The sequence below is a fragment of the Mixophyes fleayi genome, chromosome 7, assembly GCF_038048845.1.
Source record: "Mixophyes fleayi isolate aMixFle1 chromosome 7, aMixFle1.hap1, whole genome shotgun sequence".
Classification (NCBI taxonomy): Eukaryota; Metazoa; Chordata; class Amphibia; order Anura; family Limnodynastidae; genus Mixophyes; species Mixophyes fleayi.
This window is the reverse complement of record NC_134408.1, coordinates 76,635,622-76,662,522: the sequence shown is the minus strand read 5'-3', so window position 1 is coordinate 76,662,522 and position 26,901 is coordinate 76,635,622. Positions and strand designations below refer to the sequence as shown.

The window sequence follows — 26,901 nt, the reverse complement described above, 5'->3', positions numbered from 1 at the left end:
TTGGCACAGTTATGTACCTAGGTGGAGATTAAACCAGGTAAAAACATGTGTAGTTTCAAATTGGTTTACTTACATGATTTAAAATCTGCTTCCTCTCAGCAAACAGACAGGGTGGGTCTGATAGTCTAAACAGAGCCAGGGATGGGCGTTTCTTTTTAAAGAGAAGGTGAGTGTGTCACCTGTCCATCAAGCTAGGCCTGTGGGAGGAGTGTCAGGTATAAAACCCTGCTTGTTTCATTGTTCATGTAGATCAACACTGGGCTAGCTGGCTGATCTGGACAGAGAGCTGGACTATGTATAGTAAGCGTTGAGGGTCTCCATAATTGCTGTGCAAGTATACGGTGTCAAAACATTATTACCATCCTGACAATAAAGAACCATAAAAAGGAAGAAGTTGTACGCGTGTGCTTCTGCAGTAGCGGGCTCATGCCACAAGTGGTGTCAGGAGTGGGATACTCCGGGAAGCAAGTTTCCGCTACCCAACCCGCACAGACGTCAACATGGAGGAAGTACTGAGAACCCTCATGAATGTGGCCGCTACGCAGCAACAGCAGCAAGCTCAGATGCTACAAGTCACCGAGGCACAGATGGAAAACACAAGGCTCTTAAGAGAAGAGTTAAGCCAGGTGAGGCATGACAGAAATAAACCACCTGGTCCTGTACTCCTGAAAATGTCACCAGGTGATGACATAGAAGCGTATCTGGTGTCCTTTGAGAGACTTGCAAAAAGGGCAAAATGGCCTCCTAAAGATTGGGCTGAGAGACTGGCGCCATACCTGACTGGTGAAGCTCAGCGAGCTTATATGGATCTAGATGAGGAACGGGCCTCTGATTATTCGTGCCTAAAGTCTGAGATATTGGCTCGCATTGGAGTTTCCGGGCCAGGCCGAGCCCAGCGCTATCACCAATGGCGCTATGATAAAGAAAAACCGGTCAGAGCGCAAGTTGCTGAGCTTTCTAAAATTTTAAAGAAATGGCTGCAGCCTGAGGAGAATTCGCCTTCTCGGATTATTGAAGTTCTGGCGATAGATCACTGCATCCGGGGGCTGAACCGCAATTTGCAAAGGTGGGTGCTGCAATCAGACCCACAAACTTACGAAGAGCTTGCCACTGTGGTAGAAAGGGTTTTGTGTGCTACAGCAAATGACTAAAGAACCTGCATTTGTGCCAAAGCCGTGGCCGCGCCAAAAGCCAGGTTTGACAGTCCTTGCTACAGGGCCCAATGGCAAAACTGCTACGGACAGAGGGCCAGGTGCAAAGCTGTCTAATCTGAAGTGTTTTGAATGTGGTGAGCCAGGCCACTTTAAGGCAGAGTGTCCTAAACTACCGGAACCCATGGACTGTTCCGTGGCACATATTGGGCCTGCATTTCCAAGCTGTTTTACCATGAGTCCCACATCAGGAAGTCCTTGTTTGTTCCGGGTGACTGTGCTAATCAACCAAAACCTGGTTCTGGCCTTGGTTGTGTCACTCACCAGACTGTGAGTGCTTCTTCCCGTGTGTTTAGGAACCGTGGCCGTCCACCATCCTGAGGGTCTGCGCATGCGCAGCCCTTTCAAACCTTCAGTACGTGTTCTTTTTAGTTAATTGGCTGATCAGGCAACACTCCCTATTTAAAGCACCTGAGTTCCATACCTCGTGGCCTGATCTTGGAGTCTCATTCCCCATGAGCCTCTGAAGATGTTCCTGTGTTTCCTCGTGTATTCAGCTCAGCTGATTCCTGTGGTTTCCAGACCACTTCAACTCTCCTGTGGTTTCCAGACCACTTCAACTCTTCTGTGGTTTCGAGACCACTTCAACTCTCCTGTGTTTCATCGTGACTGTATTAGCTGATTCCTATCCGCTGCCTCCGTGCACTACAGTTATCAACTCACTTCAACTCTCCTGTGTTTCATCGTGACTGTATTAGCTGATTCCTATCCGCTGCCTCCGTGCACTACAGTTATCAACTCACTTCAACTCTCCTGTGTTTCATCGTGACTGTATTAGCTGATTTCTATCCGCTGCCTCCGTGCACTACAGTTATCAACTCACTTCAACTCTCCTGTGTTTCATCGTGACTGTATTAGCTGATTCCTATCCGCTGCCTCCGTGCACTACAGTTATCAACTCACTTCAACTCTCCTGTGTTTCATCGTGACTGTATTAGCTGATTCCTATCCACTGCCTCCGTGCACTACAGTTATCAGCTCACTTCAACTCTCCTGTGTTTCATCGAGACTGCACCAGCTGATTCCTATCCGCTGCCTCAGTGCTCAACAGTTCCAGCTCATCTCAACTCTCCCGTGTTTCATCGTGACTGCACCTGCTGATTCCTATCCGCTACCTCCGTGTACCTGCAGTGTCCTGCTTGCCGCTACCCTTCAGTTCTACTCGTGTCTGCAGCCAGCTGATCCGCTCTCCGTGCTTCTACAGTGTTCCTGCCTGTGTCAACTCGTCAGTCTGCATCGGATCAACGCCTCGCTGCTTTCATCTCGTCTAGACCATCTCTACTCTTCAGTGTTCTCCAGGTGTCCAGTTCTATATACTACTGCTTCCTGAGTATTTGTTTCCATCTCTGCTGGTCTACCTACCTGTGCGCTGCACCTACTTGATTACCGCTTCTACCCTCCTGGGACTTCGCATCCTGCCGGCCTCCAGCTGTTCAGGTATCTCTGCACTCCTGTCTGACAGCCTGCTCCTGAACCACGGTATGCATACTTCTCATTGACTGTGCTGGTGTATTGCATATCTTGCTGGACTGACTTGTTCTCCTCTGGAGTTTACTATCCGCTGAGACTATTGCCATCATTTGACTGTGTTACCTTTTGCCCGGATAGTTCCTGTGACTTTGTATTATTGTGCAGTGCTGTTCAGTCATTACTATATTGTGCATATCATCGTGGGATCAAGTTCAGTGTGCCCATGTATACTCTGCATTGCATTTCTCTCCCCGTGCTTCTCCTCACATATATATTCAGTGGTACAACTTGCTAGAGGCAGACCACTGTTCCCTGTTTCCTGAGTCACCTGTTCCAGTATCCTTTCACTATAGCAGTGGTACAACTTGCTACCGCAGACCACTGACTACCCTCACGTTTCCTTTGTCCATTCAGTTCCTTGTGTACTACTACCTATATATTACCAGTGCTGCTAGTCATAGACTTTCCACGAGAATTCTCTACCATCTGCTGTCTCCTGTTCCGTGATCACCCCGCTACCTGAGTACTATATTACCATCTATACTGCTCTGGTAAGTCCATCACCTGGTGATCCCTGGGTAAAGACTCCTAGTGCCCGTGACAGGTTGACTCAGGGAGTGAACTCTCATTCGTTTCCAGCTCCGCCTTACCTGAAACCATAACTTCTCGATTGCCCAAGGTGATGGTTCTTTGCGTACATGGCACGACAGAGGAGTATGAAAGAACAATACTACCAGTCACAATCAAAGACAAAACTGTTATGGTGGTAGCTGCCATAGCACCTAAACTCCCATATCCACTCATTTTGGGGCGAGACTTCCCACTGTTTAATGATGTCCTTGGTGAGCGGATCCGGCCGGACATGCCGGCAACTGATGCAATGGACAGAAGCCCAGTCTTAAAGGAACCGCCTAAGAATCTACAACATCTGGAAATCGATCTTTGGGAACCGCCAAACCGGAATGCCATTCTGGGAGTCACAGCAGGAGTTCCACAAAAGCATCCACCTGTGGGGAAACATGGACAGTCCAAACTAGCATTGGTCGGTGATGTCGCAGATGAGCCCAACCTGCATGTCAGTGAGGATACGGACTGGTCCGCAATACCAATTTTGTTTCCTCTGCAGGACTTTGCTCGAGACCAACTTAATGATGCAACTTTGGAACATGCCTTTAAAAGTGTGACTGAGGTAAATGGGGTAGCGAAAGCCGCCCAGCCTGCAGAAGGTATACCATATTTTATTGTTAAAAATAAGTTCTTGTATAGAGTTGCTACTGTGCAGGGGGAAAAAGTAGAACAATTAATGGTTCCTCAGGTCCATGTTCCCCTAGTGTTAAAAGCAGCACATACACATGTCTGTGGGGGACACCTAGGGGAGGATAAAACACGGGAACGAGTTCTGCTTAGGTTTTACTGGCCCGGTGTACACATGGCAGTGAAAAAGTATTGCCGGTCCTGTCCCATTTGTCAGAGAACCTGTCCCAAACCCATGTACAGGGCACATCTCATTCCAATACCAATAGTACAAGTTCCCTTTGAACGGATAGCTATGGACCTTGTGGGGCCACTGGAAAAATCAGCACGTGGGCACCAGTATATACTAATGTTGCTTGATTATGCAACCAGGTATCCAGTGGCGCTTCCCCTACGAAACATAAAGTCCAGCACCATAGCTAAAGAACTGGTATTGATGTTTACACGCTTGGGAATACCCAAAGAAATTCTCACAGACCAGGGTACTCCATTCATGTCTAAACTGATGAAGGACATGTGCCAGTTGCTAGGGGTTACGGCGCTTCACACCTCTGTATACCATCCACAAACAGATGGCTTGGTGGAACGCTTTAACCGCACATTAAAGCACATGCTCAGGAAAGCAGTGGCTCAAGAGAAAAAAGATTGGGACACTCTTATTCCCTATTTGATGTTTGCCATCCGTGAGGTACCTCAAGCTTCAACAGGGTTTAGTCCCTTTGAGTTATTGTTTGGGAGACAGCCCAGGGGTATCTTAGATATGTTAAAAGAAGGTTGGGAGCAGCAAGGTTCCAGGGAGCCAAATCTGGTACAATTTGTGTCCCAAATGTATGAGAGGCTAGGAAAGATAGGGCCCATTGTGCAGCAACATGTAAAAGAGGCTTAGAAACGACAGAAGAAAAGTTATGAAAAAAGTGCTGTGGTACGATCTTTCAAGCCTGGGGACAAGGTCCTAGTCCTGATTCCTACCCAGGAAAGCAAACATTTCGCCCATTGGCAGGGTCCATATGAAGTTCTAGAGGCTGTCGGTCCTGTCAATTACAGAGTCCGCCAGTTAGGTAGAAGAAGGGAGGAGCAAATATATCATGTGAACCTCCTTAAACCCTGGCATGATGAGGAAACCTCTCCTCAGGTAGTGAGTACTGCCATTGAAAAGTCTGAAGTACCCATAGAGCCAGCCTTGTCCATTCAGCAGAGACAACAGACTGAAGAAATGATTCGCCGGAACAGGGATGTCTTCTCTTCCATTCCTGGGCGCACTACCTTAATTGAACACAACATTGTCACTGCACCAGGAGTCATTGTCAAGCAGAAGCCATATCGTATTCCAGAAGCCAGACGGGTGGACGTGAGTAAGGAGGTCGAGAAGATGCTCCAGTTAGATGTAATTGAAGAGTCTACTAGTGAATGGAATAGTCCCATTGTGCTTGTCCCGAAACCCAATGGGACAATTAGGTTCTGCAATGACTTTAGGATCCTAAACAGTATTTCGCAGTTTGATGCCTATCCGATGCCAGTGTGGATGAACTAGTGGAAAATCTTGCTGGTAGCAATTATTTAACAACCCTTGATCTAACAAAGGGTTATTGGCAAGTTCCCCTGACTTCCACGGCCAAGCCAAAGACTGCATTTTCCACCCCTGATGGTCTCTATCAATATAAAGTCCTACCCTTTTGTTGCATGGGGCACCTGCCACCTTCCAAAGGGCTATGAATAAATTGCTACGACCTCACACAGCTTATGCAGCTGCTTACTTGGACAATATAGTGATTTATACCCCAGACTGGGGATCACATTTAGCCAAAGTTGAGGCAGTCTTAGCTTCATTACGGTCCGCAGGGTTAACAGCTAACCCAGAGAAATGTGCCATAGCCATGAGAGAAGTCAAATATTTGGGGTACATTGTTGGTCGAAGGCATGTAAAACCCCAGCTAGACAAAGTGGAGGCAGTCAAAAATTGGACAAGACTAGAGAAAAAGTCACAGTTAAGAACCTTTTTAGGCTTAGTAGGTTACTACAGGCGGTTTGTAAGCCACTTCGCCACTAGAGCTGCTCCACTTACGGACATGTTAAAAAAAAGTTGTCCAGATAGATTAACCTGGTCTGAATCTGCAGAAACCGCCTGGTCTGATCTTCGGTTAGCTCTTTGTTCCTCTCCAGTTCTACAAGCACCAGATTTTACCCGGAAGTTCTTCCTCCAAACTGATGCTTCTGGTGTTGGCTTAGGTGCAGTCTTGTCACAGGAGAAGAATGGAGTAGAAAATCCTGTCCTGTACCTAAGTCATAAGCTGCTTCCAAGGGAACAAAAATATGCCACTGTGGAGAAAGAATGTCTCGCCATAAAATGGGCTACAGAAGCTCTGCGCTATTATCTCCTAGGCAGAGAGTTCACCCTAATAACAGACCATGCACCATTAAGATGGATGCAGAACAACCGGGAGGTAAATGCCAAGGTAACCCGCTGGTTCTTGGCACTACAACCTTTCAAGTTCTCAGTAGAACATAGGCCTGGGATTCGACACAAAAATGCAGATGCGTTGTCACGAAAATATGCGCTCCTCGTGAAGTCCGCGTCCCCCTACTTGGAGACGCTAGGGGGAGGGATATGTAACAAAAGGAGGCATTTAGCTGGCAATCTGCAGATAACGCAGGGAAGTAGAGTAAAACATTGTCACAGTTATGTACCTAGGTGGAGATTAAACCAGGTAAAAACATATGTGTAGTTTAAAATTGGTTTGCTTACATGATTTAAAAGCTGCTACCTCTCAGCAAACAAACAGGGTGGGTCTGATAGTCTAAACAGACACAGGGATGGACGTTTCCTTTTAAAGAGAAGGTGAGTGTGTCACCTGTCCATCAAGCTAGGCCTGTGGGAGGAGTGTCAGGTATAAAACCCTGCTTGTTTCATTGTTCACTGAGATCAACGCTGGGCTAGCTGGCTGATCTGGACAGAGAGCTGGACTATGTATAGTAAGCGTTGAGGGTCTCCATAATTGCTGTTCAAGTATACGGTGTCAAAACATTATTACCATCCTGACAATAAAGAACCATAAAAAGGAAGAAGTTGTACGAGTGTGCTTCTGCAGTAGCGGGCTCTTGCCACAATATATATATATATATATATATATATATATATATATATATATATATATATATATATGTATGTGTGTGTATGTATATGTGTGTGTATATATGTATGTAGCTCCCACGCTAAGAAATGGAAGACTAACACCCCTTATTCCCAATCTTATTGTATTAAGAGCAATTGCAGTGAAACTACTCATTATAAAGAGCAACTTAATACCTACTCTGATAGATTCCATAAGAGAGGGTACCCTAAGGAATTGTTAGATAACGCTATAGCAAAAACAGAATGTCTTAATAGACAAGATCTTTTATTCTATTCGAAGAAGAACACTAAGAATGATAATGTTTCATTTATCACCACGTATTGCAGTGGAGAAAACACAATTAGACTAGCTCTGTCCAAACGCTGGAATGTCTTAAGAAAGGACCCTATTTTATATGATATCCTTCCTAGAACGCCCAAAATTATTTTCCAGAAGAATCTTAACTTGAAAGATATATTGGCCCCGAGTCCTTTGAAATGTACCACTTCCACTAAGAATTCTTCCACTTTCTTAGACATGAAAGGAAGCATTAGACGTAACCAGTGCAACATTTGTAAATACACAGCTCCTATGAATAAAGTGTTTTTTAACTATAATAACACCAAGAATTTCAAAGTTAAACAATTAATGAATTGTTTGTCCACATCAGTCATATACTTTTTGGAATGCTCTTGCGGCTACAAATATGTAGGCAAGACAAAAAGAGCGTTAAAAATCCGAATTCAGGAGCATATAAGAAATATTAAGAATCAAGTAACCAGTCATGCTGTTTCACAACACTTTAAAGAAGTCCATCATTCGGATCCCCAATTTTTAAAGTTTATGGCATTAGAACATGTTGAACTGGGGGACAGAGGTGGAGACCTGCAAAAACTTCTCTCTCAAAGAGAGATGTTTTGGATCTATACATTGGGCACACTGATAACTATGAAATAGCCCCTTTTTTATAGAGACCAGATTAGTTGTATATTGAGCTTTATAATCCCAAATGGGTTGCTTGAGTCATATATGCCCTATTTATTAGCCCTTGGTTTATGATATTCATATTATTGATGGTTAATTATTTTATTTCCTTATGATCAATTACTGTTGAGTTTTATGTTCCTATATTTTTTATGTTTTTATGCTCTTATATATTCATGGTTTACATGTTCTTACATTTATGCATATTTTTATGTGTTTTTTAATATATATATTCTTATATAACGTCATCATATATTTCTGATATGTAATTCTAATTTTATTGTTATTTACTCATTTACTGCATTACTGCACTACTGTATTTATCTTGGTATACCTATTTTTGCACATATTATTATTATTATTATCTTTGACTTATAAGGCGCCACAAAGGGTCCGCAGCGCCGTACATTTCATATACAGAAAACACAACCAAGACACAACATGATACAAATATATACAAACACAGGTGACAGGGTAAAGCAAATCAGATTATATCTGACAGAGAAAGGGATAGTAGAAATCAGCAAGAAGAAGGCCGAAGATTAATAAAACAGGGATAACAGGGCTAGCGAAGCAGGCCAAGAGGTACAGGGGGTGAAGGAACTGTAGAAGGAGCACACAAGGAAAGAGGGCCCTGCTCATGAGAGCTAACAACCTAGAGGGAGGGGGAGACACATAAATGGGGGTACTAACTAGGGGAGAGAGCCAGGACAAGAAAGTTATACACTCAACTTAAAAGTTGACAGCCTATTTGTCGCTTAGCGACGTATGTACATCATATTATGTTTCAATTTGTGCGTTCAGTTAAGTTTGTTGAAGTCCAGATCACATGATCAACGCTGTTCAGACGTTCTGATGCTGAACGCTGAAAGACGCCACTTGTGCAGATGTGTAAGATGGCGTAGCGCACTCTATTTAAATCGGTGACCGGGAGAGTCACATATTATCATACCTCCTGAGGAAGTCTTTTTATAAGACGAAACGCGTTGAGGATTTGTCTTGAGGGATTTTGGTGACTTTTCCTCCTGCTGTTTGGAGGTATGCCCCGAATGCTTTGCTCCAGAGAGTGTTTTAATCGTGATGGTCACACCAAAAGATACCCAGATAAGCCTGTTATATGATTATCCATGTAAGTGCAAATCTGCATTGTTTGTGAAATACATGTGTTGCTATACAGCATTACACTATGTGAGTTCTCTTCCTTCCATAAATCTGGATACCACTGAGTATATATGAAGTATCAGCTCCAGACTCCATAAGTACTGTGTGAAGCATCCGCCCTATATATACCCAAGGGATGAAAAGGTTCAACTTGATCTGTGGAGGCATCGGTTATATTTACAGATAAGCCTTAAAGATTTTCTCTCTGGTACGCACACTATATACTGGTGATGTGTGGGTGTTCCAGTGTGCTATTGATCATCTAATCTACTGATTCACCCCTACTATCTGAGTGTTATATAAATATATCTTCTCTATACCCACTTGGTTGATTGAGATTCTGACTTGTGGTACACCTTCTGTATTGTCATCATATACAGTATTATACTATGTGGCGCCCCTCCCTATTTGTTTTATTATATATATATATATATATATATATATATATATATATGTGTGTGTGTGTGTGTATATATATATATATATATATATATATATATATATATATATATATATATATATATATATATATATATATATATATATATATATGGGACAGCCTCAGTGCAGCGTCCAGGAGGATAAGTCTTCTAGCTACAGATGTATCGCGCAATCCTTCCCTATACAGATTATATGTATTTGATTGGATTGTTTTGAGCATTCTGCCCAGTGTGTAGTGAGTACAGTTCTTTACCTTGCCTGTGCTCTGTCTACACAGCAGCCCTAAGCTCAGTAAAGCAGATAGTCATGTAGCTTACAATGAGTTATTGCCAGCGCCGGTGCTAGGGTCCTTGGCGCCCTAGGCACAGTGTGAAAATTGGAGCCCCCCCTTTAAAAATCAGCGCCGCCCCCCCCACTTTAAAAATCGGCGCCCCCCTGTCAAAATTGGCGCTGCGCTTCCCTCCCCTTAGCTCCCCATGTCTTTCTTTAACTTACCTGCATGAAGCTGCTCCTCTCTGCTCTGTCTTCTCCCCTCCACTCACAGACACTGTCGGGCCGTGATGATGACATCATCACGGCCTGTCACTGTCAGTGAGCGGAGGGGAGGAGACAGCTCAGAGAGGAGCAGCTTCATGCAGGTAAGATTCATAGCCCCTTCCCTCCTCTCCTCCCCGTGGATTTCCGTTTTAAATGAACATAGTCATTTTTTTTTTAATTTCGAGGCGCCCTGGAGAGCCCGGCGCCCTAGGCAATTGCCTAACCTTGCCTAATGGGAGCGCCGGGCCTGGTTATTGCTGCACATCTTTGCCCTTTCCTCCGCTCCATTCACTCCCCATGTCATCCGTGCCCCCTCTTTTCCTGTTATCCGCTCCCCCTCTTCTCAAAACATTGTGTTCTCCCCAAATACAGATTCCGAAGCAGACAGGAGAGAGGTGTGTGGGCTGCTATAAGGAGAGCTGTTATGTTACTCGCTCTTATTCACTGCATACCTCGTTGGCTTTGGGCACTTAACACAGACAATAGATAGGTGATCACTGCAGATCTTCAGAGCACCTTTTAAATCTCCCGCCCCCAGCTCATTGCAGTGAATAAAGAATTTCCTGGAAGTTGGGGCAGTTCTCTCATATCGGGTCTGCCCATCTAACTTGGGGATTTAAGGAGGTATAGGGTAGTATCTTGCTGCAAAATAGTTTTCACAAATTCGAAAGTTGAGCAGATGAAGTTTAAATGCCTCTATACCAAGGTCTTGTTATGTGTGACCCTTAATAGGATGATAACTAGGCTAACTAAGAAGCCTGACCTACACTTAGGTCTGTGATTTGCTGCCCTGTTAATAAAATTAAGGGAATGGGGACTTTTAATAGAGGAATGATTGTTTGTGAAATACACTATATAAAGAAACTACATCCATAGGGGGCCGTTTGATGATAGCCTTTTGTTGAAGATAATTATAGTTGAATGAAGTTAATAAAGTATACATTTGATAGTATATTGTAGAATTAATATAATCATCTTAATTTTGAAAATGTTTAGTTTATGTGTTTTTTTAAGAGGCAACTAGATAGCACTAGATGTCTTTAGACATGTTTGGAAAAACTTAAAGATTAAAACAGATATCTTGCTTAAATAACAACTTCTTTTGGCTAGTATTCAGATTGTTGAATAAAATAATTCCATTCCAGAACAATCTCCAAGCATGCCAAGTTGTGAGTCAAAGACAAGCCCAGATGAGACCTCGAACTAATGAAGTACATAAATTTCATTTTGATTACCTTGTCATAGTTTTTAACCACTCCTTTCTCTTGATTGTAGTAAAACTGTCCAAAGAATAAGAAAATCGGCAGACCGTTCAAGTATCTTAAGCTTGTGTGATATTTATCACCTATGCATGTATCACTTGCGATAGGCCTGCTTGTTTATGTATTTTAGGTAACTGCTAAAAATTACAGATTTATTGATTTTTAGGGATTGCATTTTCCAAATGTGTGTGTTCTGGTTGAATTGTGGTCTAATTTCTGTAATATGTGTTGTCTAAGTTTTTTTGTTTTTTATTCTGCCAAACAAATTTATAAGGTAAAGATATATTTCTAACATTTTTAAAAATTAAGCACTGCTCAACTCTCGTACTGCACCTGAATGTTTGTTTATGTATTCAGTAACCACATTAAATATCTTTTTCTTGTTTTAGACTTTTGGTCAAGCTACAGGAGCTTAATTATCAGCTAAAAGTAAGAGCAGTGTTCGATAAGTAAGTATATGTTAAATATTTTAATATATAGCAAAGTTACTTTAAGTGGTAGCATTTTGACTCTGTGTAATCACTCCCTGGTACAATATATTTTCTAAAATATGTGTTTTATGGAGTACAGCATAAAGAATACAAGTAAAAAATTAAATAAAAAAAAGTTAGAAGTACAACATTGTTAAAGCAGAATGTAATACAATAATGAAAAACAATTACAGTGCAGCTGATAAATACATAAGTCAGTAAATAAGTCGTGGCTTCCGTCCTGCTCGGACGTGCCATGCGAGCGCTCCACTGGAGCCCAGCACCTGGGCTCCGTATTCCTGTGGAGTTGCCCCCTGGCACCGAACCGCTGCCTGCCGAGTCCCATCACCTGTCGGCTGCTCTCCTCACGTAGTGTGGGCCCTCTGGCAGTGTCTTCTCATTCGAGCCTCCGGTCCTGGCCCAACTGCCTCTACAGTTCTTACCTGGCTCTCCTCCACCCTCGATCTTCATGGCTTCCTGGCACGTCTCTCCTCTCCTGTGGTCTTCCATCGGGCACAGCTCTCCTGTGGACTTCATTCTGGCGGTTCCCTGGGTCCTCCCGCTGTCTGGTCCACGTGGCCTACTTCTGGTCGGATCCCCGGACTCGAGTGCCGATCCTCCCCACCTCGTGTGCCTCTTCCGGTTCCCGTGGACCTCACCTCTGCTCCAGCGTTACTCCGGTCTGCCCTGCTTCGTGGCCAGCGCTACTCCGGATGACCTCACCGCTACTCTGTGCCTGCATCGTGGCCTATGGACCTGCTCCAACGCTACTCAGACCTGCCCTGCCTATTGTCCTGCTCCTTTATTGCTCCGGTCTGCCCTGCTTCGTGGCCAGCGTTACTCCGGACGACCTCACTGCTGCTCCAGCGTTACTCCGGACTTCCTCTGACCTGCATTGCGGTCTGCTTGCTGCGGAATTCCTCTGACTCGACTACAGCCACCATTCTCCTCACCTCCACAGCCTGTCCACCCTGCCAATACTCTCCGTGCTCCTGTCCTCCATTGTTGCTCCCTTCCTCCTCCTACCCCCTTGGACGCTCCTCTCCTGTCTCTAATGGTTGGCTTCTCCACCCTGCTGCCTCCATGAAGTCTCCAGGCTCTCCACTCCCTGGGTCTCTGCTTCATTTACCTGGGTTGGCTAAATTACCTCAATCAGCACCCAAGCATTCTTGGACCCTCCCTGCTCTCATGGACCCCCTGTCTCTCTGGACCATCTCCTGGTCTCCTATGCACCCCCTCTGGACCCTCCGGAACTTTTCCACCTGTGTTCCAGCTCACCATCCTGAGTCTGAGTGCACCAGCTCCTGTGGACTCTCCTGATCTGGCTACCTGTGACTGCCTGGTATTGTTCTTCAGCATTGCATACTGGTTTCTCTGCACTACCTTCTGCTTTGCTTTGTATCTTACCATGTCCTTGTTTCTCTAGTAATACCTAATTGTTTTGACTAGAATTTTACTACTCGTTAATTTTTATTTTATTTTATTTTACTTTTACTGTTACTCATTCTATTACCATTTTATTACCATTACTTTTATTCATTGTACTTCAAGCCTGCTGCACTTTTATTCATTGTGCTGCACCATTGATTGCCTATTGTTGTCCACACCTCTGACTCCTCCTACCTCTTTTCTCTCCCCCTCCACTCCCCTTGTCACCTGTCTCCCACCATGCCTCCGTGCTCTTGTCATATTCCCATCCTCTCCCCTAGCCCCCCTCCCCGCCCCTTCCCCAGTACTCCCCCTCGCTCCATCAACCCTGCCAATCTCCTCCACATCACTCCTCATCCCCCCCTCCCCTTCTCCTGTGCCCTCTGGAACTCCAGATCTGTCCGCAACAAACTGCCAGCTATCCATGACCTCTTCATCTCCAACTCTCTTAACCTCCTTGCTATCACCGAAACCTGGCTCTCCGCTGCTGACTCTGCTTCCCCCGCCGCTCTCTCCCATGGTGGCCTTTCATTCACCCACTCCTCCAGACCGGATGATCGTCCAGGTGGGGGAGTGGGTCTCCTCCTTTCCCCTAACTGCACCTTTCGGGTTATTCCCCCTGAACCTTCCCTCTCTTTCTCCTCCTTCGAGGTCCATTCTATCCGCCTCTTCACCCCCATTCACCTTCGTGTCTCTGTCCTTTACCGCCCCCCCTGGCCCCACTTCCCTCTTTCTGGACAACTTTGCTGCCTGGCTTCCCCACTACCTCTCCTCCGACCTCCCCTCCATTATACTGGGTGACTTTAACATCCCTATCGGCCTCCCCTCCGACCCCGCCTCCATTAAACTTCTCGCCCTTTCTTCCTCCCTTGGCCTCACTCAGTGGATCTCCTCCCCCACCCATTGCCTTGGTCACTCCCTTGACCTTGTCTTCTCTCACCTATGTGATCTCTCTGACTTCTCCAACTCTCCCTTTTCACTCTCTGATCACCATCTACTCTCCTTCAATCTGTCCTTTACCCCTGCTTCCCCTCTCCCTAAAACTACCCTCACTAACCTGTCTCTCTCCACTGGCACTGTCCCCTCCACCTTCAAACATGCCCTTATCTCTCCTATTCTCAAAAAACCTAATCTTGACCCCACCTCACTCGCCAACTACCGCCCCATTTCTCTTCTCCCCTACGCCTCCAAACTTCTCGAGCGAATTGTTTGCAGTCGCCTCACCCGTCACCTCTCTGACTATTCTCTCCTTGACCCCCTCCAATCTGGTTTCCGCCCCCTCCACTCTACTGAAACCGCCCTGACCACTGTAACTAATGATCTCCTCTCTGCTAAACCCAGGGGTCACTTCTCCCTGCTCATCCTCCTAGACCTATCTGCAGACTTTGACACTGTAGACCACCCCCTCCTCTTGCAGACCCTTCACTCTCTCGGCCTCATTGGTTCTGTCCTTACATGGTTCACCTCATACCTCGTCAACCGTTCTTTTTCTGTATCCATTTCCGGCTCATCCTCCCCCCCCCTCTGCCCTCCCAATTGGAGTCCCTCAGGGCTCTGTTCTTGGCCCTCTACTCTTCTCACTTTACACTTCCTCCCTCGGTGCTCTCATCACCTCATTCGGCCTTCAGTATCACCTATATGCTGATGATATTCAACTTTACATCTCTTCTCCTGATCTTTCCCCCCCCCCTCCTCTCTCGTGTATCTGACTGCCTCTCTGCCATCTCTTCTTGGATGTCCTCACGCTTTCTTAAAATTAACATCGCTAAAACCGAACTCATTGTTTTCCCTCCATCTAAATCCTCATCCCATCTGGATCTCTCCATAACTGTTAATAACTCCACCATCTCCTCTGTTCCCTAACTCTGCTGCCTGGGCGTCACCCTCGACTCCTCACTCTCTTTTGCCCCCCACATTCAATCCCTTGCCCAATCCTGTCGCTTCCAACTTCGCAATATCGCCCGCATCCGGCCCTTCCTTTCTCATGAAGCAACCAAAACCATTATCCATGCGCTTATCATCTCCAGGCTGGACTACTGCAACCTTCTCCTCACCGGCTTCCCCCGCTCTCGCCTCGCCCCCCTCCGTTCTATACTCAATGCAGCTGCGAGGCTCATCTTCCTTTCTCGCCGCTCCTCTTTTGCCTCACCTCTCTGCCTTGCCCTTCACTGGCTCCCCTTCCCCTACCGTATCCTTTTCAAACTTCATACCCTCACCTACAAGGCCCTCTCCCACTCTACTGCCCCCTATATCTCCAACCTTCTCTCCATCCACACACCCGCCCGGTCCCTGCGTTCGGCCAATGACCGTCTACTCTCGTCCACTCTGATCACCTCATCCCACTCTAGAATTTAAGACTTCTCCCGAGCTGCCCCCTCCACTGGAATGACCTCCCACGCACCATCCGTTTGTCCCCTAACTTGTGCTCCTTTAAACAGGCACTCAAAACCCATCTCTTCCTTGAAGCCTACCAGCCTTCCACCTAACCCTCTCTCCATGCTCGCTCCCATCCCCTTGTTCCTCCTCTGTTGGGGTGCACGCTTGCTCCCCCCCCTCTGACTCCCTTTGTGCCGGCTGTCTGTTCCCCCCCCCTTTAGGATGTAAGCTCTTATGAGCAGGGCCCTTCTCCCTCCTGTCTCTCTACCTTCTCTTCTGCTCCTACTCCATTACATCTGCTTTGCCTGGAGCCTCTGAAGTTTTGGTACTAGTTGTTTATTGTTCTGTACTGTTATTCCCTGTACTGTCCATTGTTTGTACTGTGTTCGGCGCTACGGAAACCTTGTGACGCCTTATAAATAAATAATAATAATAATAATAAATCACATGGAAATTGTTCAGATTAGTAAAGAGAAAATTTTTGTACTTACTGTAAAATCCATTTATCTGAATCCAATAGAGAGAGACTTCTTAACCATAGAGTATAGAGGGTGTTGTGCTTCAGTAGGCACTTATTCAAACTGCAAAGTTGTTTGTGTTCTAGCTCACCTAACTCTATACCCACTATCTATATCTCCTCAGTTTTTGGACTAACTAATCCCATAGGATAGAAGAATAACACTCAACATTAAAAATAGAGTAAAGAAAAAGGGTTGGGGCCACAGTGTCTCCCATATTGATTAAGAGAAATGGATTTTACGGTACAAAAATCCTCTTTTCTCTTTTATCCTCTTTGGGGGACTGCATAACCATGAGGTAATTCCAGAACTGCCGCTAGAGAAAGTTATCTTCTGACTTGGCTGCATGCAAGACTTTCCTACCAGAGCTGGCATCTTTGGAAACAGGGACATTGAACCTGTATAATCTGGTAAGATATAGATGAATAACTATATTGCTGCCTGATGCAACTGGGTAACCAAGGCTCCATGCCTTGTTAACCAGGAGGTGCTCATCGATCTGATAGAGTGGACTGTTTTGCAATTCAAAACCCAAGTGTGCAGAACAGCTCTGTTGTTTTGAAAGACAAGATATGGACACCCACAAGGCAGAGCAGCAAATCAGACACCCTTATAAAATCAATTTCTCATTCTCTATTACTGTTGCATTGGAGTCCACAGAAACAAGCTATTGTGTTAGATTTCTGCTGTGGTCTCTTATGTCAGCAAAAGGAAATGTTTGTGAAAAATAGCTAGTAGCCTGTAAATTTATTTCAATAAAGTAGCCAGGCAATACATTGTGATAAAAATATTACAAAATTCAAGTCCAATACATTAGATACACAAACTGCTCTATATCTGGGTAAAACCATATTTATCATTAATGAAGATTGCCTTTCAACAAAAAAGTGAATGCCCGCTAAATCCAGGTTAATAAAGCCATGGCATGGACATTGAATATTGAGATATTGAAATTTTCCCCCTGTGAATGTGTATTGGGGAATGGGTCCAGTTGCTGCAAACTAACTGTTCAAACTATAGTACAATAACATTAATGATCCCCGCATCTTTTGGAAAATTCTCTTCTCTATTCAATTGGCCAGTTTGTGCGGTGTCAATCACCCCACCCCAACCAACCAAGCCTCCCATTTACTCCATCCACCTTACTCCTGGATAATGCACCCTACTTCCAAGTCTCACTTCTATCTTCTAATCTCCACCTGATTGACATCCGTCCCTCAAACCTCATTTGTACCTCACCTGTGCTGCTTCTGGTCAGAAGCCCCAAGCTGATTATGAAGCTGCCTACCTTGATTGCCATCACAGAGGCCAAACATTTAGACCATGTAGTAGGTTGTGGTCAGATGAAACCACAACTAGAAAAGTGTAAACTGAGCAGCAGTGGCCCATGCCAGAAAAGTAAACCTAGCTCCCAACTTTATTTGGGCTAGTTGATTACTACTGATGATTTGTGAGATACTTTCTACAAAAACAGCTCCCCAAAGTTCATGTAACTGATGCATTTAGGCCGGCAGTAGTATAACAAGTATGAGATAAGTGCTGAAAACTCAGTGCTCTATGTGAACCCCGAGCTCCTTCTTTGGGAACATTCGCGTGCGCCTGCGGAAAAAGAATGGACCACTGAAGCCTTCACTTGTGCCTCCCTGTCCTGCTCTTTTTGGTAAGGAATTTATATTTATCGCTAACCATGCTCTCTGTGTTTGAATGTAGAACAACTGTGAGCTGAATGCCAGGGCCTGGTTAAGGGTTCAGGGCACCCTGGCTAGTACACTCACAGCATTTCCTCGACATTCATACCTGCTAATATGCAGTGGGTAAAAACTAAACATCCTTAATTTAAAATCAGCTTCCTTCATCCCCAAAGCAAACGTTTATGTTCCCATATTTTCAAAACTCGGCTCCACTTGACTTTTTATAAAGGTCTATTGAGAGTGAAGGTGAGGGGCATCGGGAATTGTTATCTCTGAGACCAGGAGAAGAAAATTTTTTTCTTGTTTAACCTTGCTATAGGATATGCCTATTTCTGATGTATATATCTGATACAATGAGCCTTTGTTTACAAAGCCTCTTGTGTATTGTGATGTGGAAAACTGGCTTGTTGTGGGTCCTTTTGTTGTTCCGTGTGAATATGTATTCCGAACGGTCTGATGAAAGGCCACATGTTAATTAGATCTTTTGATGTGTGAGGTTTAACTTGGAGACAGGAAGGTTTAATTTAAAACGTGCTGCTACATTTCCTGCTCTCAAACAAAGATGCAGGATATCACAGCAAGGTTTTTAAGAATTTCATAGCGAAGTATAAATGTTAGTGGCTTTGCAATGCATGTAAATTTATGTTTGTGTAAATAGAGTATATCTTGATGCTAAAAATAGCATGTGTCTGAAAGGTATAAATGCTCTGACTTGTACACTGAAATGTATTGTTCTTCTGAGTTCAACATCTGACTTGATCACTGATACCGCTAATCAGTCAGAGCAAATAAACATCTTGCTTCAAAGACCTGCTTTGAAACATCTTCAATATCTTTGTATTCCTGTGATCTACAGATTAGACCCTAAATCTAATCCGTTCTCCGGCTGTCTCAGCGGTTTGGACTCAAGCGTTTCCAGTACCACCGCTCTGCCTGCTACCCATGCAGCCCTAGTTAGTGTGATAGGCCAGGGGGGATCCATTCACAGCAACCCGGATCCATAGTAAGAGGTCCGGAGTTACCAGCCCAGGTACATTAGCAACGGGGTACACTAGCAGTGTCAATGACCCAGAAGAAACCCGGCACTGGATGCCGGTAAGGAGTCCAGTGGTGGCAGCTCGTGTAAGCCCCTCCTACTGTGGCAAGAGGGCGCTTTTGGGATAACGAAAAGGAACGGTGGCAAAGTAAGCCCAGTCGGTTCCCAGCAACAACAGACAGTTTGGCATAGGCGGTCCATCCTGTCACATCCCCGCCAAATAATGACTTATTGTTTTCATACGTTACTGTGTGAATTCTTCAAGATTAAAACCTACATTTTTCATTCATGTTTTCATTTTACTATGGAGAACAACTTTTTGTCGTATATTTTCAAATGAAATTTAGTTTATACCTCTCCCTAACACAATTTGCACCCTACAAACATTGTCCACCCCTGCTTAAAGCCTACCACCCTATACTGTGGCCTAGCCAGCCTGTGGGATAATCATGCCCTGGTGAATGCAAAAATCACCTGACGATTCTTGGATTATTGAACATTCTATTTTGATAGTCAGACATACTGTAGGCCAGGTCTACTGCATGCTAATAATTTAGCCATTTTACACTCTAGGTGGTTACATAGTTGATGAGGTTGAAAAAAAGACACCAGTCCATCAAGTTCAACCTATTTTGGTTATTTGACTGTATTTTCATTTGAATATATCATTTTCTCTTTTTTATCTTCTAGAGATGTCAATGAGAAGAACACAGTGAAGGGGTGAGTACTTTCTGTTTTCCATTAATATTTTTTAAGTGTAAGTAGTTTTAGGACTGTTGGACTGTTAGGTGAACATGATCATATCAGCAGTTTTTCTGTCCATAGCTGATGTCCGTGAACAAGACTCTACAAATTGAGCAACTGGATCATGTTAACTAGGCAAAAGCCAACATTTTTTAAAGTAAAACAAATTACTTGATTTAGAGTTAATCATAAAATTGGGTGTTTTGCATACAAGTGAAAATTGTCCAAACACTTCCTTTTCTGCAGCTTTATTTTCAGTCTCTTAAGAAACATGAAACTTTGAATTTAAATACATCTTGCCTAGAAATGTGGTCACCATGATCAACACTTTCACCAGTCCTGTGGGACGTGCAAAATATACCTTATAAAAGTTGTATCTTAAAGATACCTGTAAGTTGAAATTAAACATATTTGTAAGGGGTGTGGTTGAATGCATCTCCACATCCTTATAATCAGGGGCGGATTGGTCATAGGCCTTACCGGGAACTTTACCGGTAGGCCGATGACCTAATGAGGCCGCCTGTCTGTTTTGGCTTTTTTTTCCTTTGATTTTTTTTTTTCTGATATCCTGAGACCTGTCCCTCCCCCCTGTGGCCTATCCGACAAGAAGTGGATATCACATGGGACGCGCACCATGTGACAGGTGCCGTCCCATGTGAGCAGAGTAGCACAGCTTGGAAGCAGCTGAAAGGTAAGTGAGCGGAGCGCAGCGGCGGGGTGCTGATTTCAATGTGTGTGAGTGGAGGGGGGGGGCGATTCCTGTGAGTGTATGTGCGCAGCAGCAGGGTGATGATTCTACTGTGTGTGTGTGAGCAGAAGGGGGGCTGATTCCAATGTGTGTATATGTGAGCGGAGGCAGGGCTGATGGCAATGTGTGTGTGAATGAAGGCAGCAGGGAGGCTGATTGCAAGGTGTATGTGTGAAGGCAGCAGGGCTGCTGACAATGTGTGTGTGTGTGTGTGTAAGCTGCAGGGGGGGCTTGTGGCAATGTAGTGTTTTGGCAAAGGGGGCTTGTGGCATTTGAATATGGGTGTGAGGTAGGTGGTGGCTAATGGGTGCTATTTTGTTTGTGGAGTGATGGTGGGGCAATTTAATTTAATAGCGGGGACTATTTAAGAAGGGATGGTTTGGGGGCTATTAATTGAATGTGGGGGTGAGTTTGGGAAGAATGAGGTCTATTTATTAAATGGAATTTGATTTATTTGATGCCAGCGATGGTTGCGGGAAATAGGTTTATTAAACATAAATGCTATTAATTTATTGCTGGAGCTGTGGACGTTCTATACTTTAATTTGGGTGGGAGGTAGGCTAGTAATTTAATGGTGGACTGCAAGTTGGAGCAAATTATTTAATGGTGGGTGCTATTTAATTTATTAGTGGAGTCTATTGATTTAAGGTGAGGTGACAGGACCTGTAATTTAATGGTGGGGTGGTTTGGGGCTATTGAATGTGGGGCTGAGTTTGGGAAGAGGGCTATTTATTAAATATGAATTATTTAATGCCGACACGGTCATGGGAAATGGTTATATTTATTAAATGTAAATGCTGTTAATTTATTGCTGGGGCTGTTTGGAGGGAAACAGGTTTATTTATTAAATGTGAATTCTAGCATTTAAATGTTGGGGCTGGAGGGAAGCCTATTTATTAAATGTGGGTGCTTTTGATTTAACACCGAAGCTTGTTGGAGTTTTATATATTTCATGTACTTATTTTTTTCCAAATAGGGCCCCCAACATTCCAGGATCCAGAAAAGTGGCAACTGATCCAGAGAAACCAGCAACCACAGGTAGGGAAAGCAACAAGAACAGGTAGGAGAGAGCAGGACAGTCTGCCAACTGTATATTTCTATATTGGCAGTTCCTCTGCAACATGTTATTAAATAAACATGAAAATGTTTTAGCGGGACAGTCCTTATTTAGGGCTCTGTCCCATGAGTGGGAATGTTGGGACAACGGTGGTATGTAATGGGCAGTCTAGCAATATTCAGCCTTTTGATGGCATAATCAACTTTGTATTAATCCCGCCTCTTTTTGTGTTTGCCCTGCCTACACTTGATTTGGTCCCGCCCACATGAGGCCACTTCCAGATTTTTTTTTCCAGGGCCACTTCATGTTCCCAATCCGCCCCTGCTTATAATTATAAACTTAAACAAGAAGGCCCCCAGTCTGCGCTAGGGGTCTCAAACCTAAGCTGCACTTAACTCAATATTTTAGATGCACTTATGTTTATTTGGTTTTTAGACTATATTTACTTAAATGTTTTATGGAATGCTGTCTACATGTATTTCTGCCATGTTAAAATTACATGAAAATTGTACAATTTTCATTTTTGGTCAGTTTTTCAAATTGCATTTGTCAAACCAGTGTAATGTTTGTGCATGCATTTTGTGTTCTTTATGCATGTCTGTTGCAAGGAACTCTGTGCCCTAGACAGAGTTTCCCATTTAAACATTACTTCCCACTGCCTCAGCAAAAGGACCCCATTAAGATCTTTAACCCCCTCACCCTCATAATCAACTTCCAATTATCATGCTTACCCCCCTCAATATTAATTTCTACTAGTTATATTAATCCTTCCCTCATTCTCCACCTACCTGTTGCTGATCTGCCATGTCTGTAATAGAGGGAAACTGATTACATGTCTGTTCCCCTCTGTATACTTTCGCTTTCACACATTGCGCCCTGTAGTCCAGAGCAGGCACCTAGCCATGCAGTTTCCATTTGCAAACATTTGTGCTATAAAATAGGTAGTTTTGAAGAGCTCAGTGACTTCAAGCGTGCTACTGTAATAGGATGCCAACTTTGCTTGCAATAAGAAAGTTTGTGATCTTTCATCCCTGCTGGATATTCCACGGTCAACTGTAAGTGATATTATTAGAAAGTGGAAACATTTAGGAACAACAGCAACTCAGCCACAAAGTGGAAAACCACGTAAAATCACAGAGCGGGGTCAACGGCTGCTAAGGTGTTTGGTGCGTAAAAGTCGCCAGTGCCTTGTGGATTCCATAGCTGAAGGGTTCCGAACCTTCACTGGCATTAATGTAAGCACAAAAAACGTACTGCGGGATCTTAATGGAATAGGTTTCCATGGCCGAGCAGCTGCATGCAAGCCTCATATTATTATTATTATTATTATTATTATTATTATTATTATCTTTGACATCTTTGACTTATAAGGCGCCACAAAGGGTCCACAGCGCCGTACATTACATATACAGAAAACAGAACCAAGACATAGCATGATACACAAATATATACAAACACAGGTGACAGGGTAAAGCAAATCAGATTATATCTGACAGATAGTGAAAGGGATGGTAGAAATCAGCAAGAAGGCCGAAGCTTAATAAAACAGGGAAAACAGGGCTAGCGAAGCAGGCCAAGAGGTACAGAGTGTGAAGGAACAGTAGAAGGAGCACACAAGGAAAGAGGGCCCTGCTCATGAGAGCTAACAACCTAAAGGGAAGGGGGAGACACATAAAGGGTGGTACTAACTAGGGGAGAGAGCCAGGACAAGAGAGTTAGGAGGACTGATAGACTTGAATAAAGAAATGAGTCTTAAGGGCACGCTTGAAGCCTTTGAGAGTATATGCTAACCTTATGTCTAGTGTCGGATGGAGTGGTGTAAAGCACATGACACTGGACTGTGGAGCAGTGGAAATGTGTGTAAGTTATTAACACCAGTAACTGCGGTGACACAGTTTAGGTTAAGATACTTTAGGTCTCACAATCCCTTCCAGGACCCTTGTCTGTATCCTTTTTCCCAACTTTGCCTATGTTCCTAATTTGCAAATTTTATCTGAATATTAACTGAAGGGTTCAGACACCCCTTCAACAGGGATTACAGCTGCATCCACATTACTTTACCTTTTCGCCCCTAAGACCTAAGAAACATAAATGGGTCTTTGTAGAAAAAAATAGACCAATATTTAAAAAATTGCAAACACACATTTAACTTGCGATTTTAACTTGTAAACAAACATGCAGACATTTAAAAAACACTCAGTATTAACCATAATGCAGTTTTCTTTTCATTTCCACCTAATCTGTTTGTTACATTAGGCCTGCAATTCTCTGGTTGGCAGATACATGATTGCTCTTCCCATAGCCATAAACAAAGCTGTAAATACACAATATGACTCTACAGCTTGTGAAAATTTTTCATTGAGATGAAAGCAGGCACAACCTTGGTTCAAGCTATTTAAAGTTTGTTACAATACAGAGAAATATTTGCTGTTGCAAAATTGGCAATTAGTTATCACAGGGACAACATTACCTTATTAAGGATAAATGTATTAAAATAAATAAAAGTATTTATTAAAAGTCAGAAAATAAAAGGTAACAATATGGCGCTCAACCTAGCATATCCTTATCCACCTATAAAATAGTTCCAAAATAAAAAACACTTCCTTATTTATAGGATGGCTGCCAAAACTCCAAAAAGCCAGGTGGTGAGTCCAGTAACAGAAACCTATTAAAGAAAAATGGAGAAAGTGGCGCCTGATAGTGCAGTATTATTGGAAATATTTACTAATAATAAATTGTGGTAAATATTTTGCGTACCCGAGATAGGTGTAAGATAAGAGGCACATCAGCAAGTGAACAACTCTTCTCACCACCTTATTAGCAATGCCAAGTCTTGGAATCTCCAAATAACAGGTGCCAAATCGGAGTAGCATGTGAAATAAACAGAATCACTAGAGATGGTATAGTACTTTATAATCAAGGTGACCCAGTGATATAACACCAAAAGCTTATATGCGTACCAGATAGATAAATGTGTAGAGGCTTATCTGTTTCTTCAGGTTCCTGGTATCTCCAGACACTTCTGGATGGCATCAGCTGTTATGTCTCACGCCAGACACCATAAGTGGAGTAATGAGCCATCCATTGAGTAGCCTCTCCAGCATTGCTGGATGAGTCAGGGAAAATCTTTTTCAACTTAGTGAGGCCCAAGTACCTCCAATACAGGCTTTTATATGCATTCTCTTTTACCTTTACACAATTAAGACTAGAATCAGTATTTGTTCTTATTTCCTCCCAGTCCTCTTTGTCTAGAGTCTCTCCCAGATCCTCCTTTTAAGCTCATTCATACGGGTCTTTTATATCTGTGTCTGTGAATTGAAGCTTACAATACAGAAGGGATATGAGACCTATTGTTGATTGTTTTAGGGAAAGATACTCAAAAAAGTTAATGGTCTGGCACATAAGTAGGATTTCACGGTGGAATGTAAATTCCTCAGCTTCAAGAATCTAAAGAAATTTATATTCGATGTATTGAATTTAGTGTTTAGGTCATCAGATGTAGTGACAGAGAAGTTCTTAGTGATATCATTCAGGTATTTGATACCTCTCTCCTTTCACAATTCAAAGGAGGTCACATTACATCCTATTGGAAATCTAGGATTATCAAAGAATGCTTGTGTGACAGGATGGAACTTCTATGCCACCCTGTCTGTTGTGTTGCTGGGGACAGGCTGGGCTTGCATTGCCACCATCCCCTTTCTTTCTCCCAAATGCACCCTCTAACTGCAGTAGGAGGGGCTTTTGCGTCTGCCACCACTAGACTCCTTAGCGGCACCTAGAACCTCGTCCTTCTGATTAAATCTCACTGCTAATGTATCCCCTTGCTGGTACCCCTGACCTCTTGCCTTATGATCAGGGTTGCTGTAGATGATCCCCCCTGGCCTATCACACAGGCCAGAGCTGCAGGATAGCGGGCAGAGCATTGGTATTAGACACTGGGTTCCATCCTCAGAACAGCAGGTTCTTGATGCAGTGATGTTTTATTAGCTCAAGCGTCCTAATAAGGACCGTTACATACACTAGTTTGAGGTTCTAGTGATCTCAAGAAGTACAGATGGTACAATATATTTCAGTGTAATACAGGGCTCTTTAAATACAATTTTGAGACACTAGCTTGGCAGGAGATAAACCAGCGCCCTTTTCCGACCAGGCGCCAAGAAGTTTGAAATATTTCATTCAAAGATTAATATCAGGATGTGAAATGTTCTTTAAACTTTAATTTTAAATGCAATTTATACTTAGCAAAATTTAAACTTATCCGTGATTATTTTAAATCACATTGTTCAGACGTTTTCTTTCACTTTAACAAGACAGGATAACAAGTAAAGACTCCCTGCTGTACTTTCAGGCTAAAAAGAAATGTTGGATACTCACACATTAGAAGGCCTAATTAGCTTTAATGAGGATATCCTCTCAAAGTTACACAAAAGATGTCCTCAAACATATGCCTGTTGCATCAGAAATAATACCTCATAAATCAGTACATTTCTAATAAACAGTTTTAAAAATCAGTAATATACATTGGCACACTGCGCTAATAATTTAAATATATTTATACAATAAGTTTATTTATAAGGTATCCAGCCACAGTTCGTTTGATCCCAAAGATGTGTGAGCATTAACTGGATGATGAAGAGCTGATTTCAAATAGCTAGGTTGAGGGAACCAGAGGAGAGAGGAGACCGAGGAAGTACCCAAGCTCTCCTGCTGTGCCTTTACATTACTGGTGCTACTGCTTTTCCTATTGCTCCTGCTTTGTCAAGTGCTATCTGTACTTGTGCTGCTCTATGCTTTACAGTAGTACTGGCCAAACACTGGAATTGCAAATTGCACAATTACTTTGTGTCTCACTATTCTACTTGACTATTCTCCACTGCCAAGAGTAACTTGAACTTGGGTACTGCATCCTTCCTTTTACATCATGCATACCTTACATCAGTCCCCTATTTGTGCATCATCTATCCCAGTAGTCATGGTACTTTCAGATTAGTCTACCTTTGCACATACACTATTGTGCCAACATTCACCTGTTAAGTTATCAGTACTTAGAGTTAATTCCTGGGGACAACCAAGTATCAGCAAACATATCTAGTTCTATGGGAACAAAGGTTGCTGTAGCTGAAGCTCTCGTCAAGATCGGTTATGATAACTGTAAAATAACAGACATGGTGTATGATGTTACAACCGCTTAATCTACTCCATACCTGAACTACACTTTTCAGCCATGTTGTTATCAGGAAGTATCAGTGAGGTAGCTATAACATCTCCTTGGAAAAGTACTTCAGGGGTTAAATTCCACCTCCACAGGGATCACTCAGGTATTAAGTGAATTAAGATATTGTTATTTCGGTTTGCTCCCCATTGTCCACTAGTGAGCTCTACAGCCAGCCAGGAGCCAGATCT

The 26,901-nt window shown here is 43.5% G+C and overlaps 1 protein-coding gene across 3 annotated transcripts in view; it reads left to right on the top strand.

The window, feature by feature from the left end:
• Nucleotides 1–26,901, top strand: part of STAT1 (signal transducer and activator of transcription 1) — a 368,349-nt gene that overhangs the window by 96,449 nt on the left and 244,999 nt on the right. For all 3 annotated transcript variants that reach the window (XM_075179993.1, XM_075179994.1, XM_075179992.1), the window contains exons 12-13: nucleotides 11,820–11,879; nucleotides 19,640–19,669. In XM_075179993.1, the coding sequence (XP_075036094.1) occupies nucleotides 11,820–11,879; nucleotides 19,640–19,669 (90 nt within the window). The remainder of the gene's footprint in view (nucleotides 1–11,819; nucleotides 11,880–19,639; nucleotides 19,670–26,901) is intronic.